This window comes from Acomys russatus, chromosome 29 (assembly GCF_903995435.1).
Source record: "Acomys russatus chromosome 29, mAcoRus1.1, whole genome shotgun sequence".
Classification (NCBI taxonomy): Eukaryota; Metazoa; Chordata; class Mammalia; order Rodentia; family Muridae; genus Acomys; species Acomys russatus.
This window is the reverse complement of record NC_067165.1, coordinates 7,781,847-7,803,688: the sequence shown is the minus strand read 5'-3', so window position 1 is coordinate 7,803,688 and position 21,842 is coordinate 7,781,847. Positions and strand designations below refer to the sequence as shown.

Here is a 21,842-nt window from a genome sequence, read left to right as displayed (position 1 = left end):
TGGTCCTCTGCAAAAAACAGTACAGTCTCCTTTAATGCCAGCACTCAGGAGGCAGAGGCAGGCAGATCGCTATGAGTTCGGGGCCACTCTGGTCTACAAAGTGAGTCCAGGACAGCCAAGACTACACAGAGAAACTCTGTCTCGAAAAAACCCAAAAAACCAAACCAAACCAAAAAAACAACAGTAGAACAGTGGCCTAGCATGCACAAAGCCTTCAGTTTAATCCAACACACACACACACACACACACACACACACACACACACACACACACACAATTTCTTCTTCTCCTTCCTTCTCCTTCAATTTTTTGAGACAGAGTTTCTTTGTGTAGTCTTGGCTGTCCTGGACTCACTTTGTAGACCAGGCTGTCCTTGAACTCACAAGAGATCTGCCTGCCTCTGCATCCCCAGTGCTGGGATTACTGGCGTGTGCACTGTGCCCGGCTCACACACAAAATTTCATAAGCAAATTCACAAAGTTCTAGCCACTCTCTATAAATGCTTTAGAGCAGTTTTAAAACTAAAAAGCAGTTCATCTCCTAGAACTACCCAAGTTGTGTGTTCTTGTTTCTAAACATGCATAAGGTTATAATTAAGCAGAACAAAATTACAGTTAAAAAGAAACTAAAAAAAAATACTGACCAATTTTTCCAAAAGGATCATCCTTGAAAGGATCACCTGAGACAAAAGAAGTAAAAAGTAAAATAAAGTGCTATTATTATTATTTTTTTTTTTTACCATGGAAAAGGGTATTTTTAAAACAAAAGCAAAGCTAAGTTAAACAATAAATTAATAGTTTTGACAATTCTACCTCAAAGTAAGTAAAATTAGGCTATTCACCTTAGGAAAAACTTAAAATATAAGAAGTAAATGCTGAACTCAACACACCGCATACAAAGACAAATGAGAACCGCGGTGGTTCAGGTGAAAATGCCCTCCATGGCCCTTGTCTTTGAACACCTGGCTCCCAGTCAGAGCTGCTGTTTGGGGAGGTGTAGGAGGTTTGGCTTTGTTGAAGTGTACCATGGGAGGCAGGCTTTGAAAGCGCACACACTGTGGCTTTAAGTCTGCTCTCTGCTCTCTGTTCCAGCTGCCATGCCTGCTGCCGGCTGCCACACTGTCCCTGCCATTACAGCCTCTAAACCTCTGCGACAATAAGCCCAAACAAACTCTTTCTTACATAAGTTGCCTTGGTCCTGGGGGTTTTCTCATAACAACAGAAGAGTAACTAATAATAAGAACCAAATATACTTAAGCCTTGATTGAAAGACAATAGTAAAATTTTACCAACAAAATATTTACTTCAAATATCTACTCCTCAGCTGGGCGTGGTGGCACACACCTCTAATCCCAGCACTTGGAAGGCAGAGGCAGGCAGATCACTGTGAGTTCAAGGCCAGGCTGGTCTATAAATCTAGTCTAGGACAGCCAGGACTGTTAAGCATAGAAACCCTGTCTTGAAAAACCTAAAACAAACAAATGAAAAACCTCCTCACATGGCTATTGGGTAGATAGCACCACCAGTAGTCTTTTCAACAGATGGCATTTGAGGCTTGGGATGTGTAGACTAGCTGAGTGCTGTCCTGGGTAGCTCCATCCCCAGAGCCTGTATGTCTGGTGTGATGGTATACATCATAATCCCAGCACTCGGATGTGGAGGCAGAAGGATCAGGAATTCACGTTTAGCCTTGGCTATTAGTGAGTCTGAGGCCAGCCTACAGAACACCCTGTCTCCAAAAAAAGTATATGGACAACAAGAAAGATCTTTACCTCCTACCAGATATTGAATTAACTAAACCAACGTCTAAAGTTCTACAATTATTAAGATCTCTCTCTCCTCTCTCCACCCCCCTCTGTGTGTGTTTGTGTGTACGTGTACGCGCACACTCGGAGTTGCAGGTAGTTTGAACTGCCTGATGTAGGTACTAGGCACTAAATCCAGGTCATCCAGAAGAGCATCAAATAGTCTTAACTACCAAGCTGTCTCTCCAGCTCCAATGCTCTACATTTCACAGCTACAACTATAAAGTTCTTGGAAGAAAACCAGGAATATAAATGTTCATGCCTATAGTCAACACTAAAGAGGATCAGGCAAAAAGACTGCCACTAGTTGGAGGCAGTCAAGGCTAATAATGAGAACTTGTCTCAAAAAAACTTAATTACATGTCAGAGAGTTTTACTTGAACATGTAAAAAGCCCTTACAAGTCAATAATAAAAAGACAAGAGGAGCTGGAGCGATGGCTCAGCATTTAGGAGTGTACACTGCTCTTGCCAAGCAGCAATTCCTACCATACAAACGGGGCAGCTTACAACAACCTGCAGCTCCAACTCTAGCTCCAGAGGAATCTGGCCTCTGTACCACATACCTACATACATAATTAGAAAACAATGCAAAGGAGAAAAAAATGATGTGCTGCCCAACACTGACGTACATGGTTTTGTATCCTGATCTAAAGAGTGAGTCCAGGACAACCAAGGCTACACAGAGAAATCCTGTCTCAAAAAACAAAACAAAAACCAAACAACCAAAAAAACAAACAATGAAGTGGGAGGTGGCTACAATCAAGACATAAAGTGAATAAATAAAATTAAAATTGAAATAAGAAGTTTAAAATCCTTTTTATGGGGGTATGCATCTATTCCTCCTGGGTACATATTAGTAACCCTGTTTAATTATTGGTATAGAAACTGCCAGACTGTTTTTCAAAGATAGACAACTGTTTCCCATTCCTACTGGCAGTGTGTAACACTTGTTTTGTTTTTGTTTTTTTGAAACAGAGTTTCTCTGTGTAGCCTTGGCTATCCTGGACTTGCTTTGTAGACCAGGCTGGCCACGAACTTACAATGATCCACCTGCCTCTGCCTCCTGAGTGCTAGGATTAAAGGTGTGCGCCACCACGCCCAGCTTCAGCCTTACATATTTTAAGTGCAAAACTTACATTTACTTTTTGGTGCTTCATACATTTTAAAAAATTATTTCGTGCTTGTTTATTTTAAAGAGTTCAAGTGTTTGGGCTCATTTTTTTGCCTGTACGCCTTAGCTTCTCATCTTTTCTTTCTTTGCATAGGTTTTATTTATTTATTTGGTGTCTAGGTGCTTTGCCTGCTCGTCTATGCACCTGTGCGTGTATAGTGCTGTGGAAGATAGAAGACACTATCAGACCCTCTGGGTCTGAGTTACAATCCTGATGGTTGTGAGCTGCCATGTGGGTGCTGGAGATTGAACTCTGGCCCTCCACAAGAGCAGCACGCACTATTAATTGCTGAGCCATCTCTCCAGACCCTTGTTTGTTTGAGACTATGCACCTCTGGCTGACACTAGCTAAGCAGACCAGGCTGGCCTCAAACCTACAGCATCCTCCCACCTCTGCTTACCAAGTGCAGGGATTACAAACGTATACCATGTGATACCAAGCTGAGTTTCACAAGATAGTTCTGGAAATAAAATACAATTCAAAAGACCTTTGACACAAGAAATATTTAACACATTTCACACTGTGATGACATATTTTTACTTAATTATGTTTCTTTTCTTTTTTCATTTTTTTAAAGAAAGGGTTTCTCTTTGTAGCCCTGGCTGTCCTGGAACTGTAGACCAGGCTGGCCTCAAACTCACAGAGATCCCCATGCCTCTTCCTCCCAAATGAGGGGATTAAAGGCATGCACCACTATGCCAGGCCAGAATTATGTTTCTGAAATTAGAAACATCTTAAGGTAAGGGAATCAGACATCCAACTCTACTATAGCTTCCACTGTTATTTTGTTTTGTTTTTGAGATAATAGTCTCACTGGGTAGCCCAGGTATGTAAACTAGGCTGACTTTAAACCCAAGAGATACATCTACCTCTGCCTTTTGAGTACTCGGACTAAAGGTTTATGTCACCATGCCCAGAAATGATCCAAAATTACAGTATTAGCTTTTTTCCCCCCTTTTTCTCCTCCACCTCTTATTTTTTAAAAAGTTTCCTGAGACAGTTTTGTTCTGTAGCTCAGGCTAAACTCAAACTTGAAAACTGTTGGAATTTCAGAAGTGTTATTCCATGCCTGGCCTTGCGTTGGTATCTCAGTAATTGCTAGCTAAATAATAATGATTCATGAGTGTGTAATCTCTACCACTGGATTGTAATATATCTTTCCTTTGCCCTCTATTCTGAAGAAGAAACATCCTCTTAATCAGAGAATTCCATGTTATAATGTTAAGGTTGAATATTAGCAAATATAGGTTAAAGAGTATCAAATATAAGAATAAAGCTCTTATTTTCTCAGCTTTACTTATGTTGTAAAAAAAAATATGTTCTCAAGGGCTGAAGAGATGGCTCAGAGGTTAAGAGCACTGGATGCTCTTCAGAGGACCTGGGTTCAATTCTCAGCACCCACATGGCAGCTCACAACTGTCTGTAACTCCAGCTAAATTAAAAATAAATAATTAAAAAAAATATGCTCTCAAAAAACGAAGCCTGAATGCTTATATAACTCATACGTCACAAAGTACTGCTTTGGACATACTTACAAAAGAAGGATACTTACTGCCAACAAAAGGATCAGACTGGAAAAAATCCAGGTTTGTATCTGCGACTGGATCTGTCAGTGAACTTGATTCTATATTAAATGGATCTTCCTAGAAATAATTTTTAATTAAAACAGATTATATTTTAATAACCAAACATTTAAAAGATAGTATTTCAAAAGACCCACATTCAGATCATATAAATACTTTGAAAAATTAGTAAATATTTTTGCAGCTACAAAGAACATTTCAGACATGAGTGACAAGAACAATTGAATGTATAACTATCTTCACCTCTTTTGAATGCTTGTCATCCTCAAATTTGGGAATAACTTTTTCATTACCAGCTGCAGTCACAACTTCGCTTTCGTCAGTCACATCAGAAGGTGCTATTTCAGGACTACTTCTCACCTACCAAAAATACATATGTGAGTACTAAGGATTAAACATTTTTTGTCTCAGGCTGGTGAGATGCTAAGTGGGTAAAGGCATTTGCTGCTAAGCCTGATGACCTGAGTTTAATCTCCAGAACCTACTTGGAGGAAGTGAAAACAAACTCCTGCAACTTTTCTTCTGACTTCCACAGGAACTCTATGACATGCCAATGCCCACCAACTTATGAATACAATAAAGACATTTTAGGTAAGATTTATTTTATTTTATTCTTTATTATTAATTTATTCTTGTTGCATCTCAATGGTTATCCCATCCCTTGTGTCCTCCCATTCTTCCCTCCCTCCCCCTTTTCCCCTTATTTCCCTCCCCTATGACTGTTCCTGAGGGGGATTACCTCCCCCTGTATATGCTCATAGGGTATCAAGTCTCTTCTCGGTAACCTGCTGTCCTTCCTCTGAGTGCCACCAGGTCTCCCCCTCCAGGGGATATGGTCAAATGTGAGGCACCAGAGTACGTGAGAAAGTCATATCCCACTCTCCGCTCAAGTGTGGAGACTGTTCTGACCACTGGCTAGACCTGGGTAGGGGTTTAAAGTTTACCGCCTGTATTGTCCTTGGCTGGTGCCTTAGTTTGAGCGGGACCCCTGGGCCCAAATCTGCCTATCATAATGTTCTACTTGTAGGTTTCTAGGACCCTCTGGATCCTTCTACTTTGCTATTCTCCCATGCTTCTCTCATCTAGAGTCCCAATAGGATGTCCTCCCCTCTGTCCCAGTTTCCTGGTAAGTGAAGGCTAAGTTTTTTTTTTTTTAAGAGAGAGAGACAAGGTCTTACTGTGTAGTCCTGGCTGACCTGGAACTCACCATGTAAAGCAGGTTTTGCCTCAAACTCAGGTTCACCTGCCTCTGCCTCCTGAGTGCTAGGATTTAAAGGTGTATATCACCAAACCTGGCTATATCCCTAGCCCCTTAAGAACCTTTTTATATCTAATACTAAATGGTCAGCTCTGAACTCATATACATACAAATAACATTATACGGACAAGTCCTATTTAAGAATATGTGCACATGTGTGTGCCTGTGCATGTGCATACATTTGTGTGTAAAACAAACAAGACGAGGCCATGAATTTCAGAAAAAGAGGGTATACATGGAAAGGGTTAGACGGAAGGAAAAGAAAAAAGGATGTAATTATAATTTAACTTCAAAAATATTACTAAGCTTAAAAATAAAGAAAAGTAAACTTAAAAAATGTTATTACGTCGGCCAGTTAGTCATGCTATCTCTGCAATTCTGGAAGCCGGAGCAAGATCACTTGAGCAGAGGTGTTTGAGGCTAACTTGGGCAGCATAGTAAGTACGGCCCTGTCTCCAAATGTTATTATCTAGAGAAGTGCTTTTGTTATTCTGAGACATGATCTTACTATAAAGCCCAAGATGGAACAGAACTCACAACTGTCCTCAGGCTCCTGAGTGCTGGGACTAAAAACATATACTAGGGCTACAAAGACAGCTCAGTGGGTACAGACACTGATAACCCAAGTTCGATCAAAGGAGAGAACTGACTACATGTGTCTTCTTCTGACTTCCATGTGGATACTCTGCCATGTGTGTACACACAAAATAAACAGAAAAATGTTTAAATATTTATGCTGCCATGCCTACCAGAAATACTGATTCTTACCTATATTCTATGAAAAGTAAATCATAAGCCAGGTGTGGTACCACACTCTCTTAATCCCATCAAATGGGAGATGGAGGCAAATAGACCAAGAGCATAAACACAGGCTGAGAAGATGGGTCCCTGGGTAAAGTGCGTGGTGGATGGACAAGCATGAAGAACTAACTGAGCTCACGTTTGGAGCACCCAAATAAAAGCTAGGTATGGTGGGGTGTAGCCGTAACCCCAGGCCTAGCGTGGCAGAAACAGATAGACATTCAGGTCTAGCTAAAACAACAACCTCTTTTTTCAGTGAGAAGATAAAAAAAATAATGTAGAGAGTGATATCAGAAGATACCAAAGTGGAACTCTGACCTCTGTTTACACCTGCACACATGGATGAGTGCAGCCATAGGTAAGCATGCTAGTGAACCCCCTCCCCACCCACAGACACATTAAATTAAAAAAGAGCTTAGTCAGGTGTGGTGAATCTCTGTGAGTTCAAGGCCAGCCGAGTCTATAAAGTGAATCCAGGATACTCAGGATTCTGTTACACAGAACAAAACAAAACGGAACAAAAGAGCTTAACGACATCCTTAGCTATTTATAATTAAGTTTGAGGCCAGCCTGAGCTACTCAAAATCTTATTATTAAAAAAGTAATAATTTATTAATTAGACTACATTTGTACATTAGTTAAAACTGAAAAGAAAGAATTTTAATTGTTGGGGCTAAAGAGATGACATAGCAGTTAAGAACACCAGCTGTTCTTCCAGAGGGCCCAAGTTCAATTCCCAGCACCCATACTAGGCAGTTTAAACTGCCTGTTAACTCCAGCTTCAGAGGCTCTGATACCTCTTCTGACTTATGTGGGTACTTGCATGTACATACATAAAGTTTAAATATATCCTAAAAAATGTCTTTCTTTATATTATATACAATGCTAACAAAACTTTGTTCTGGGACTGGGGAGCTAGCCTATCTGATAAAGTGCTTGTCGCTCCAGCATGTGGATCTGAGTTCAGATCCCCAGCATTCATGCAAAAAGCCAAGAATGGTGGTGTATGTGTGCAGTCCCAGGGCAGGGGACGTGTAGACGGACAGGCACCTGGGAACTGCTGGCCGGCCAGCCTTGTCTAACTGGGGAACCCCAGTTATCAGTGAGAGACACTTTCCTTAAAAAAAAAAAAGTAGACAACATCTGAGGAATAACACTTTGAGGATGAGCCCTGGCTTCTAGACCTAAGTATATACACACACCTCGATCTTCATCAATCTGTGAGTGTGTGAGAGAGAGAGAGAGGTTAGTTATGAAGACTATGGAATAAAGACTCACTGATGATTCCTGGTGTATGGGTTCAGACTCTGGGTTGTTCTGGCCTTCAGCAGGTTCATTGAGGTTGGCTGTTTCACTGCTGCTGGTGCTGAGACTACAATAATCTGCAGCACCATTTACAAGAATGCTCTGTGGGCTACTGCACCAATCTGATTGGTTATTATGATTTTCCAGATCTTTCATTTCCATCAGTCTCATTTGCATCTGCCAATACACAGTAGAAATACAAAACAATTTAATACTAGAAATATATGTAACATACAAACAGCTATGCCCCTAGACTTACTCAGAGACACGTTTGCTTTCTATTAGGAGGATCCTCTGGGAACACAGCCTGACTTACAGATCTCAAAAGTCTCTCCCATGGAGTCCTCCTGCCAATTTGAGCATGCATGCATTTGTTTTTGTAAGTCTTGTGAAATCTCCAAGAATTCTGTCTCAGGTATCTGAGAACTGGCAGTTTTTCAAGGTATAATTAGAAAAAGAAAGACCTAGAACACCAGAGGAAAAGATAGCCAAGTAACAGAAGGAGAAGTCAGCAATGAAGCTATAGGGGAGTTACAGGAATTTAAAGTATACTTGACAGCATACTATATAGTATACAAGATATATATATCCATTCAACAGAATATATGGCTGATTCTAAAACTGTGTATACTATATATACATACACACAGTATATATGTGTATATATAGTGTATGCGCATATATACTATACTATACAGCCGTAATACTGTTGGGGAGGGGAATGAAAATATGGGTAAGACAAGCTGCTTTCTGTTCTGGTGCTATTTGTTAATGGGAAAGAAGAGCCCCAGGAAGTATCTTCTAAAAAGCTGTAAGTCACATAAAGTCCAAGAAACAAAGGATAAAGCTATTTTGACCTCAACTATTCAAATGAATTTAACAGTAAGGCACAAAAGGCAGAATTCAATAAATTATGTTAAATAAAAATAAAAAACAGAAACAAGAAAACAAATTATTTTAATAAGCAAAACCAATCTAAAATTTACATCCTCAAAAAGACAACTGGTTATGATGTGTTGTAGGATTACTATTGCTGTGATGGCCAGGATGGTGGTGCACGCCTTTAATCTCAGCACTCGGGAGGCAAGGCAGGTGGGTCGCTGTGAGTTCGAGGCCAGCCTGGTCTACAAAGCGAGTCCAGGACAGCCAAGGCTACACAGAGAGACCCTGTCTCAAAAAAACAAAACAAAACAAAAACTATTGCTGTGATGAAACACTATGACCAAAACAACTTGGGGGAGGACAGGGTTTATCTGGCTTATACTTCCACAGCACTGATAATCACTGACGGAAGTCAGGACAGGAACTCAAGCAGGGCAGGAACCTAGAAACAGGAGCTGATGCGGAGGCCATGGAGGGGTGCTGCTTACTGGTTTGCTCACCATGGCTAGGCTCAGCCTGCTTTCTTATAGAACCCAGAACCACCACCCAGGGGTAGGCAGCACCACTCACACTAGGCTCGGCCCTCCCCATTAATCACTAATTAAGAAAACGCCTTACAGGCTTATCCCATCTCACAGAAGCATTTTCTCAATTGAGGCTTCCCTCCCCAATGACTCTAGCTCGTGTCAAACTGATATAAAATGACCAGCCCAGGCTATTATTTATTTTAAAAAATAAGCAATATTTATTGAGAATTTATGTATCAGACACTATGCTAAACTACCTCATGTTTTGCCTCATTTAATCCTTATAACAGCCTTAGTAGGTAGGCATGTTGGTAAATCTTCAACTTTAAAGATGAAAAAAAATCTGAAACCCAAAGGTGATTTCCCTAAGGGCAGAGCCAGAATTTAAACTTGAACAGCTAACTACAAAGCTCCTACTCTAGTCCATTATGCAAAGACCTTCAGGCAGAAACTGACACCTCTTAAGTTGTAAGCAACTAAAGATACAAAGCAGGCAGATAAAGATGGGGCGGGTGCTAGGAGGTCCGAAGAGGGGGACGGACAGGGGTGCTCGGGACATGCAGCTCCTTCCCACTTACTGAACTGATCTCCTGTTGGGAATCTTGTAAGTGCTGCTGAAGAGGTTCCAGCTGAGCCTTTCCTGACTCCACACTTTCTTCCAATTGAGCTGTTTCTTGTTGTAGGCGACTTAATTCCTCTCTAGCTTTTGCCAGCTCTTCCTCGTAAGTGGAGATCTGAGATTCTTGACTAGTTATTTCGGCTTTCAGGGATGAGATCTATAAATGGAGATGAAGGGAGGAGAGTTAAACAAAGGTGTCTAGTTCAGCGGGTTAGAATTTTTGGTGTATTCTTTGAGTAGTGGAAGACAACAGGGAGGAGGCTAAGAGAAACTTGGACGCAAAGGTAACACTCGTGCGATCAAGATTTGGAAAATATAACCTAATTTCTACTACAGAGAACCGTAATCCTCAAGAACATCCCTCCAACTCCTTCATAAGCAACTGCTGCCTAGACTACACTACCACGCGGACAACGGCTGCCTAGACTGCACTACCACGCGGACAACGGCTGCCTAGACTGCACTACCACGCGGACAACGGCTGCCTAGACTACACTAGACTGCACTAACACGCGGACAACGGCTGCCTAGACTACACTAACAAGTAGGCAATGTTTCGCGGACAACGGCTGCCTAAACTACACTAACACGCGGACAACGGCTTTCTCTTGAAAGCACAGCCGAGGCGGAGAAGGGCAGTCAGTCAGCATGCAGCTGGGCTTTACCAGCTGGGCCTCCTCAGCACACTGTTTCTTGACTTCCTGGAGCTGCTCTTCCAGTTGGGCTTTCTGCTCATCCAGCTCATCCAGGAGCTCCTGCACCTGCTGCTTCTGGGCCTGTAGTCTCTGCAGATTGACGCTCTCCCTCTGAACTTCATCCTGAAGATCCTGAAACACAAGAAAACGCACATTTATCTCTTTGAGGCATGGGGACGTGAATTTTTGAGTCTACTTTAAAGGAAAACCAAGTCTTGTTTTATTAAATATTTTGGGTTTTGTTTGTTTGTTTGTTTGTCTTGGTTTTTGTCTTTTGGAGACAGGGTTTCTCTGTTGTAGCCTTGGCTGTCCTGGACTCACTTTGTAGACCAGGCTGGCCTTGAACTCTCAGGGACCCACCTGCCTCTGCCTCCTGAGCGCTGGGATTAAAGGCGTGCGCCACCACCACCCGGCTTATTAAATATTTTGTAATAAAGGAATAACGTATTCAATTTTACATGCAGTCTTTAAATAGCCTCTTCCAGATCAGATTGGTCCTTGCGTGTCTGACTGATTTGTACGTGTCAAAACAGACCCTGTACTATTTCTTGCATCTGCTTTAACCTCAATCTTCTAGTCAAAACCATGGCATCTTCTTCCACTTTTCTTTTACTACTTCCCTCTTAGTTTTTTTGCATCCAGTCTGCCAGCAAGTCCTTCCCCACAGTGCTGTTAAAGCCGCCTTCATCTCTCTCAGAAAGTTACCTCCAGCGGGTTATACTGCTTCCTCTCAGCTTTTACACATATTTTTCAGCACCTCAGCCACTTTTTAAAAACCTCTGTCAGTGCGTAGTGGCACACACCTTTGATCCCACACTCCAGAGGCTGAGGCAGGCCAATCTTTCAGTTTGAGGCTAGCCCTGTATGCTGGCTAGTTTTATGCCAACTTGACCCATGATAAAATCATTTGAGAGGAGGGAACCTTAAGTAAGAAAATGCCTGTAGAGGAATGTTAATTCAGAGCATAGCTGCTCTGGCAAGAGATCACAGCCAAAGATCTTCTAGGTCTGTGCAATCCTCCGGGGATACAAACACACCTTTTTTTGTTGTTGTTTTGTTTTTTGTTTTTTTTTTTTGTTTTTCAAGACAGGGTTTCTCTGTGTAACAGCTCTGACTGTCCTGGAACTTGCTCTATAGTCCCAGTTGGCCTTGAACTCATGGAGATCCGCCTGCCTCTGCCTCCCGAATGCTGGGATTAAAGGCGTGTGCCACCAATGCCCAGCACAAACACACCTTTAATCCAGGAGGCAGAGGCAAACAGATCTGAGTTCAAGCGCAGCCTGATATAGAGCAAGTAACAGGTAAAGAACAGCTTAGGTCCAAGCATGATGGTACATGCCTTTAATCCCAAACGAAGGTATAGTTAGTTTGTAGAAGAAAGCACCCATGTTTGAAAGTGATGTCTAATTGAGTGGCAGAAAAGGTGACAAATCAGAGATTTGACAGAATAGGATACACCCAACTCTCACAAGAAGAGAGAGAGAAGGGAAGCTATTTAAGAGGCAGTTTTACAGAGAGAGGAGGCAGTTTTACCAGGACAGTAATAGATGGTTTGCAGAGAGAGAACTCAGGTGAAAACAGAACGAGGCAGAAAGTGAGAAGGAGCCAGAAGATCAGAGCAGACTGCTAAGTTAGTTTGAGGCCAAGCAGAGCAATTCCAGGCCAAGAGAGAGCCTGTACTGAATTAAGTCAGCTGGGAGAAGAGTTTGAGCCATATTAGCTGAGTTGAACCAGCCAGCCCAGAGCTCAGAAAGAACAAGTAAGGGTGAGCTTATTAAGCAAATAAGTCTCAGAGGCTGAAAACATTCCAGGCCTAGGTTAGATTGTATGGAGGCTAGAAGCTTCCAGGACTAGGCCTGGGTTAGCAGAAGGAGGCAGTAAGCCTCCCAGACAAGAGCTGAGCCAAGATAATAAAAGTTACTTTTACAAATGCCTCCATAATATCCAGCTGTAGAACATTTTCTTAATTAGTTAATAATGTGGAAGGCTCAACCCTATTGTGGATGAGGCCATCCCTGGTCTGGTGGTCCTGGGTTTGTAGGCTGACCAAGCCAGGGGAAGCAAGCCAGTAAGCAGCACCCCTCCATGGTCTCTGCATCAGCACCTGCCTCCAGGTTCCTGCCCTATTTGAGTTCCTGTCCTGAATTCCTTTGATGAACAATGCTGTGGAAGTGTAAGCCAAATAAACCCATCCCTCCCCAATTTGCTTTTCGGTCATGGTGTTTCATCACAACAACAGAAACACAGTGACTACCAGGACAGCCAACTACACAGAGAGACCCTGCCTCACAAAAACAAAAACAAAATACCACCACTACCACCACCAATAACAAAAGGCCCTGGCTAAACCCCCAGTATTAAAACCAAAAAGAACAACTTCAACTTATGTCAAATTCTGTATGTTCTTACTTGTATGTACCAGTGAAAAGCGTGCTCTCATGCAGTATGGAATAGCATTTGTCGGCCCTTGGGTGGGAGTAGGGAAGAAAGGGTTGAGGGTAGTGGTGTGTACAGCTATACAGGAGTGAATCCTGATGCTCCATAGCACAGCAGGGCAACTATGGGTCACAGCAATTAAATATTTCCAAGTTATCAGCGCGCGCGCACACACACACACACACACACACACACACACAAATAATGCATGCCTGAGTGACAGTTTTGCCAATTATTTTCATCTGATCAGTGTACTGTATTAAAGGCTGAAATGTCACACTGCATCCTTAGACATATGTATAATTACTATGTATCAGTTAAAATTAAGAAAACAAACTTTTTATTTTTTTGAGAAAAGGCCTTGTGTAGCCCAAGCTGGCTTGAACTCAGATGCGGCAAAGGATAGCTAGCCTTGAAATCCAAAGTACTAGAATTACAGGTATACCCACTACAACTGGAAAAAAATGTTTTAAAAGCATGAAACATAAAGTAAAACAAATCCTTGTGTCAAATCCTATCACTTATCCACTCAAAACCTTTCAGAGTCTCACTGGAAAAAAAAAAAAATCAGTCCTCAAGAATCTACAGTAACCTGTATGCCAACTCATGTCCAAGTGCTCCCTCCATCACTCAGTTTACTTCAGCCACACTGACCGCCATGCTGCACCCTGAGCAAGCCATATACGAGCTTCTTGTGCTTACTACTCCTTTTCCTAGGCATCTAAGCATTTGATCTCTTTCAACGCCTTTTTTTTTTTTTTTGGTTCTGTTATAGTGTCAGTTTCTGACCAATACAATCAACACCTCCTGACTCCGCTCCTAATATATAGATAGAATACAGTTTCTTTTCTTTCTTGGGGGGGAGGGGAATTTTTCAAGATAGGGTTTCTCTGTGTAGCCCTGGTTGTCCAGGAACTCATTCTGTAAACCAGGCTGGCCTTGAACTCACAAAGATCTGCTTGCCTCTGCCTCCCAAGTGCTAGAATTAACACCACCCCCAGGCCCCAGCTTATTTTCTATAATAGCTTTCATGAGGTAATTACAGCTGAAGAGTTAATACTACATAATTTTACTCAGGGAGTTGTGCAAGTATCATGTAAAGGCATTTCGGAACATTTCCATCAACCTCCCACAGAAACTCTGTACTCTGCAGCAAGTCGCACCCTTTCTACTCCCGACCTTTCTCTTGCTTCCCATTCTCCTCTGGCCCAGGTAACCACCAAGCTATTTCTCATTTCTACCAATCCGTCTAATTTGGATATCTTACATGAATGTAATCATGTAATTGTTTCTCCTAAGAGGCATAATTTTTTCAATATTGGTATATAATTATTTTAAACCATTTCACTGAGGCATATAGCTCATATAACACATTTAAACCCTGTCCTTTTTTTTTTTTTCCCCCCTGAGCTGGGGCTTAAACCTAGGGCCACATGCACACTAGGCAAACCCACCACTGTTTATGGAGAGCAGAAATTTTAACTGATTATATATTAAAGATTGGGCTGGTAAGATGATTCAGTGGGTAAAGACTCTCAAGACTTACTCAGTGCAAGGAAGGACTTCCACAGATATAGAGTGACATGCATGCATCCCAAATGCATATCCAAGAAGTAGAGGCTATTACTGGTCACATATACAGGTAAGAAAACTAAACCACTGACAGACAAGGGAAAAAAACTATTCAGATTACTTCTCAGATTTTTGGATAAGATTAGTGTTTTGGGTTTTTTGTTGTTTTTGTCTTTTAAAGATTTATTTATTTTTTATTATTATGTATACAGTGTTCTGCCAGGCCAAAAGAGGATATTAGATCATATTTTGATGGTTGTGAGCCACCAGGTGGTCCCTGGGAATTGAACTCAGGACCTCTGGAGGAGCAGTCAGTGCTCTTAACCTCTGAGCCATCTCTCCAGCCCCAGTGGTTTATTTTTTTTTTTTAACCAATGTAATATTATACATATCCTTTAAGTGTAATATACTAAGTGAATTTTTAAAAGATTTCTTTTTTTAAAATTGCATGTATATGTCTGCATGTGGGTATGTGCCTATGCGTGAAAGTGTCCACGGATGGTACAGGCCAAAGACACTGTAATGCCGTGACATGGTTACTGAGAACTGAACTCAGGTCTCTGGGAAGAACATGCTCTTAACCATTGGGCAATACCTCCAGTCCCTATTAAATCAATTTCTGTAGTAAGAAATGGAACAGGAGCTATCCTGTGCTCATGAGCAAGTAGTCCAAAGTCCTCAAAGACCAGTATAAATCCTCTCCATATCCCCAATGTATGTACACATGCCCACCACATGCCAAAACAAAACAAAAAACTCGTTTTAATAGTAGTAAAACATGTTACCTGTCCCCATCCATCCAATTTCTTTCTCTACAACCTAAACAAAAATCTAGACTTTCAATTCTCTAATCAGATCTAGTCTTTGTAAATATGTTGTCTTTAAATATAAGTACAAAAAAGGAAAATACTAATTACCAAGAAAGAACATATAAGAAAGTGTTTAGAGCTGGAGCAGTGGCACATCCTGGGAGGCAGAGGCAAGTGGATCTCTGTAGGCATAAGGTTATTGTGCAATTCAAATGCTGATTTCTGTGTATGGCCTCCCCACCCCCAATCTGGGTGCAATCTTTGTTCTGAGGCTCTTCTGGATCAATGTTGTATAAACATTGCTCCCCAACTGTCCCCTGGTATGCCAATAAGGCAGCTTACAGCCAATCCATGAGCAGGGGAAAGAATAGGGCTGGACTTCCTGCCAGCCAGAGGAGGAAGGAAGTAGGGGATTCAGCCAGGGGAAAGGTCCAAGGGACACCAGGAGAGAGGAGTTGGAGCAGAAAAGCTACAAAGTGCAAATATCTCAGTATCTCTGCCAGGTAAGCTAGGAAGAAAACAAATTACCTTAGAGGGTTAAGAATAGAGTAATAACTGCTTAGTTATTGTGCTGTGAAGCTTATTAAACAAATATAGAAGTCAGTTATTTGTGTGATAGCTGGGTTAAGAGAGAAACTGAGAAACAGTTTTATAAAAATAATTATAACAGATCTCTGTGAGTTTGAGGCTAGCCTACTCTACAAAGTGAGTCTAGGACAGCCAAGGCTACACAGAGAAACCTTGTCTCAAAAAATAAAATAAAGTGTTTAGGACATAGTTTTCATTTTTTAAAAAGATGAATAGAAACATATATATATTATTATATATCTAAAATTATTTAGGTATAACATCAAATGATTAATAATTCACTGACAGAAAAGTTCCCTCATTTCTCAGGCGTTACTGAATTTTATAATTAATGATTTGTTACATTTCATTAAGTATGTGTATGCAGGTTAGAGTCAGGTCTTTCCCTAACTATGTGGGTCCCAGGGATCAAATTTAGGTCCTCAGGCTTTACCTGATGAGCCATTTTGCTAGCCAGTATTTTACAATTTCCTGTGACATGTGTGTGCCTGGTGCTCAGGGAAGCTAGAAAAGGGCTTTGGATTGCCTGGAACTGGAGTTACAGGTGGTTATGAGCCACCATGTGGTTGCTGGGGATTGAACTTTGGTCTTCTAGAAGAGCAGTCAGTGCTCTTAACTGTTAGGCTATCTCTTCAGCTCAGCATCCTTTTTAAAATAAAAGTTTGGGGCTGAAAAGATGACTTAGAGGTTAAGAACACTGGCTGCTCTTTCAAAGTTCCTGAGTTCAATTCCCAGCAACCACATGGTGGCTCACAACCATCTATAACGAGATCTGGTACCCTCTTCTGTTGTGCAGGCTAAATAAATAAATAAATAAATAAATATTTTTTAACAAGGTATCACATCTCTAGTGATTTTACTAATTTAAATTTTTTCTATGTTTCTGTTCTTCTCTATGTAAGAACTACCAATACAAAAATTAATGTTCATTTAATACACTGAACTATTTTTAAAATAGTATTTTTAGTATGTCACTTAATTGTAACCTCAGAAGATAGGCTTCCATAAGAGGAATAAGAATAAACAAACTAACATAATATATACTTAGTCTTGCTCTATCTCTTTCTCTTATAAGAGCAAATACTTTCACTCAGGTAACCCAATTTTTACTACTTTGTCTTTTTTCTTTGCTGTAATGAAAAGCTATCTTGTAACACAAAAGTACAGGCCTTTAAGAAACGTTTACTGATAAAATACCCCTAGGAAATACTTAAGCCTTAATTAATGTCCATATTAAAAAATAGCATTTCTCCATGTTTACTTCTCAGCATGAAGAAAGATGCATCTCTATAAAAATTCCAATGTAAGGCCAGCATGGTGTCGCATGTCTGCAATGCAGCCCAGCCCTTTCAGGGGTGAGACAAAATGATAGCTGTGAGTTCAAGGCTAGCCTGAGCTACAGCAAGCTTTACGTCAGCAAAGTGTGACCTTGTCTTACAAGCTAAAGATAAAACAAGAGATAGCTCGGCAGTTAAAGAGTATCTGCTGCTCTTTCCTAGAACCTGGGTTTGGTTCTCAGCACCCCCATGGTGGCAGCTCACTCCTGTTCAGAACTGGAGAGACCCCACCCACTCTTCACTAGCCCCAGGTATGCACATGGTCCACATACGCACATTTGGCAAACACTCACAAAATTGAAAAAGAAATCTTTACAAAGAAAAGCTTAAAAATTTTTTTCCAACACAAATCCACAGCAAAGGATCTTTGCTTTCAGTAAAGAGAATTAAAATTAAGTCAAAATGAAAAGTTGCAATATATATTCTAATATGAATAAGAAATTTTTCTTACCACAAACCCATTTACAAGGCTACCCTTCTGCGATGCAGATTCGACATTATTCTCTGTATCCAGATCTGTTTGGCTGTTTTATTTTGGCACAAATTTGTTTATCTTAGAAGTAGATAAAGGCACAAATGCGTGTCTCCCATCTCCTTCCTCCAGCATTCTCCACCCAGTACACCCTAACTAGGGCAGTGCAGGTTCCGGCGCTTGGATAGTGCAGTGAGTCACCAGACCTCCTGCGGGTGCCCTCTCTCCTGCGTCCGAGCTACTGGCTTCAAGGCGCTATGGACTGCAAAGGCAATAGCAATGGAGAGCAGCAGAGACCAAAGGAACAATAATGGTGTGACGTGGTGCCAACGTTTACCTTAGAAAACATCACAGCCAGACTCATCTAAGAGGCCGCATTCAGGAATAAAGGGTTACCTGCACTGGAAATCTTAGCCTGTAATCCCACTCTGGGAAGCAGAGGCAGGTGGATTGCTGTGAGTTTGAGGCCTGCCTGGTCTACAAAGTGAGTCCAGGACTGCCAAGGCTACACAAAGAAACCCTGTCTTGAAAAACAAAAAAAAAAAAAAAAAAAAGAAGAAGGAAGGAAGGAAGGGGGGAGGGAGAGTGAAATTTCAAGAAAAATGTCCTGTTTTCTAGAAACTTCTCAAGATAATGAAACCAATAAACTCACCTCGTGCCCTCTACATATCATAGGGAGCTATGTAAAAATAATTTTTTGTTTGTTTAATTTTGTTTTTCGAGAGAAGGTTTGTCTGTGTAGCCCTGGCTGTCCTGGACTCACTTTGTAGACCAGGCTGGCCTCTGCATTTCTGAGTGCTGGGATTACAGGCGTGAGCCACTGTGGCCAGCTTGTAAAAATAAATTTTAAACACTGTAACTCTTAAGACATATTGTTGTTAAAATAACTCATCTTAGTAACCTGAGTCTGATGTACTACTGAAGAAGTAATTTAACAATTAAACCTATAAAATATTAGCAACATGAAAATGAAAGGATCACTGACATATACCTGTAATTCTAGCATCTGGGAGGTGTAGGCAGGGGGAATCTCGAATTTGAGATGAATCTGGGTTACATAGCAAATTATAGCTATTCTGGATTACATAGTGGGATCCTGTCTCAAACAAACAAACAAACCCCCATAAACCAAGAAAACAAAAACCCAATGACTTATGAATAAAACTTGCTTTTCTAACTAAAGCTATCCCTTTTCCTCAGAGGGGGAAAAATGTCAAATAAATGAATTAAAATGAAAAAAATAAAAATAAAAAGGCTAATTACTCTGAGCTACTAACTCTTGTTTTCAAGATTTATTTTTATTTTTTCAGATTTTATTTTATGTGTATAAGTAGGCACATCACATGACTGCCTGGTGCCTATAGAGGTGAGAAGAAAGCATAGGATCCTCTGGAACTGCAGTTATAGATGGTGGTGAGCCACTGTGTGGGTGCTGGGAGTTGAACCCAGGTCCTCTACCTTACCTACCAGGCCATCTCTCTAGCCTGAGTTATTAACTCTTCACTAGTGAAATAGGCATATCCAGGAGCTTCCTTTTGTGTGAAGTTACTATGAGCAAAGTCACAAAAGTGGGCTTGGTAGATACCTACTGGTCCCTAGTCATTCCTGCTTGTGGGTTCTGGGTACATTCTGTCCTCTTTTTACTTTCATGTATAAATTCAAAGTTTGTTTATTTTTACTTGGACAGCTCCCTTAAGTATCTAACAATGTATTTCCAAATATAGTAGAAGACATATATATCCCAAGTGGAATTCCGAGCTCAAGAGCCTCCTAAGATGGAAGACTAGAATGTGTGTGTACATGTATATTTGATTCTATATTTATTTGTCTGTGGTATGTGTATACGTGTATGCATGTTCTTTCTTGTATTATGCAGGTTTGAAAAGGTCAGAGAAGGAGTCAGATGTCTAGCTACATCACTCTCCATCTTACTCCTCTAAGACAGGCTCTCTCACCCAACCTAGAGTTAGACTGGTAGCCAGCAAACCGCAGTGATCTTATGTCCCCTTTCTACTGAGCTGGGGTCACAGGCATGCGCAGTAATGCCTGGATTTTTATGTGGATACTTGGCTCTTCATGTTTGTACAGCAAGCACTGTTACCCGCTGAGCCATGGCCTCAGCCCATAAATATAAATATTTAATAGACATACTTAAATATATATTTAAGATAAGTCAGTAATATGAAAGATTAGTACTGAAAGAAATAGCAAGTCCAAACTTGAAGCTATTTTTTTCCAACTAGACTTATTTTGGACAGAGAGGCCTTCATATGATAAACACCAAAATGGCTAACTGGAAATATACACCTGGCTCTCGGGGAGCAGAGATCTTATTGTCAATAGTCGTTAGTATCAGGGTGACTGGGAGCAGTGAGAAGAAAGAAAACATTTTAAGATGTGAGCTCACAGACCACACAAGAAACAAAAAGGTAGAAAACCAATATTCTACTTTAAAATATAAAGCACATATAAATACAAACCCAGAACCTGGCTGGCGTGCAGCTCAGTGAGGGCACATGTGCTTAACGTACATGAGGCTTTGAGGTCAATCATCAGCACCAAAACAGAAACAAAGACAAGACCAACCAAATAACTATCGATGGGGCTAGAAAGACAGTTCAGCTGTTAGGAGCACTTACTGTTCTTGCACAGGACCTAGGTTCATTTCCTAGCACCCACATGGTGGCTCTCAACTGCCTATACCTCCAGTTACAGGGATCAAACACCCCACCCCCACCCCGCAGACACCAAGTGTGCACATAGTGCACCTACACATGTACAAGCAAAACACTCATAAAATAAAAGTAAAACCTTAAGGCTCTTGGTTTTAAAACTTTAATTTCTATGCTTAAGATATGAATTTGTGTAACCACCTTACTTTACTAGCTAGAGAAATGCCAACACTCAAAAGAGACAAGGTAGGGTACTCAACAACAGGCTAAGCTCCCATATCTCATCAGGATCTACATTAGAAAGTGGAGTAGGAAAAAAGTAGCTACAAATACTTCCTTAGGCTCTGCTATTTAATAACAGCTCTAGTAAATGATCTTTTACCCGAAAAACTAGAAAGGTGGTACTGAACGCAGGCCATGGTGGTGCACATTTGTAGTCTCCTCACTTGGGAGGGGAAGCAAGAAGATCAGGAGCTCTGGGACCCCCTCAACTACAGTGAGTTCAAGGCCAGACGGAGTTACACAAAACCGAATTTCAAAAAAGAAAAGAAAGTACCAAAAGTTGGAATTACAGATTTTAACTATCAGTGTTACTTCTAGTCTGTAACTTCTTACTAAAGGGTCAATCAGAGCTAATTCAGTAGGTCATGAATTCCATTTCTTACCAATTTTCCTAAGTCTTTTTGTGCTTTAGAAAACAGAAAATGTTTTCTGAACACAAAAATGATCACAAAACGAGATGCTTGAGCTGTTTATCAATTATCATCCCTAGCATCTCATTACCATTGATAACACAGAGATGACTCTACTAACCCAGCCAGAACCTCCATTAACCTCAGTGTTACTGTCCAGTGAATTTATTTCCAGCCATCAGTGCTTGTGTTACACTAAGCAAGTTCTAAGATGCCTCACCCTATGCAAAAACCAGTTTGGATCTCATGTGCCAATCATACATTTCAGATCTCACAAAGCTTAGTGTTCTTTTACTAATACCACTAAGCAAGATGAGCAAGTACATTATGGAGAAATTTTAGCAATACAAGTTCTATAATTATAAGAAACTTAATGTTTCAGGATATTCAAGGAACAATATAAATTTTAGTTCTCTCCTAAACTGGCTACTTAAATCTCCATCCAGTTTGTCTTTCCCTACAAATAACAAAATATTATCTATCACAAGAACCTGTATATTTTAGAACAGCAGCTGGTTAAATCTAGACGTTGTCTATGATTGTACCAGTAACTATATCTACTTCAGATTTTTAAAAACCCCAACTTTTGTAGATTTTTGCCCTCTGTTCCCAAGCTG

At 40.8% G+C, this 21,842-nt stretch overlaps 1 protein-coding gene across 1 annotated transcript in view; it reads right to left on the bottom strand.

The window, feature by feature from the left end:
* The window catches only part of Eps15 (epidermal growth factor receptor pathway substrate 15), a 104,649-nt gene that overhangs the window by 19,540 nt on the left and 63,267 nt on the right, over positions 1-21,842 (bottom strand). The window contains exons 14-19 of the mRNA XM_051171955.1: positions 10,618-10,779; positions 9,912-10,109; positions 7,898-8,101; positions 4,804-4,920; positions 4,530-4,620; positions 644-679 (exon numbers count right to left, since the gene is read on the bottom strand). Coding sequence (XP_051027912.1) covers positions 644-679; positions 4,530-4,620; positions 4,804-4,920; positions 7,898-8,101; positions 9,912-10,109; positions 10,618-10,779 — 808 coding nt within the window. The remainder of the gene's footprint in view (positions 1-643; positions 680-4,529; positions 4,621-4,803; positions 4,921-7,897; positions 8,102-9,911; positions 10,110-10,617; positions 10,780-21,842) is intronic.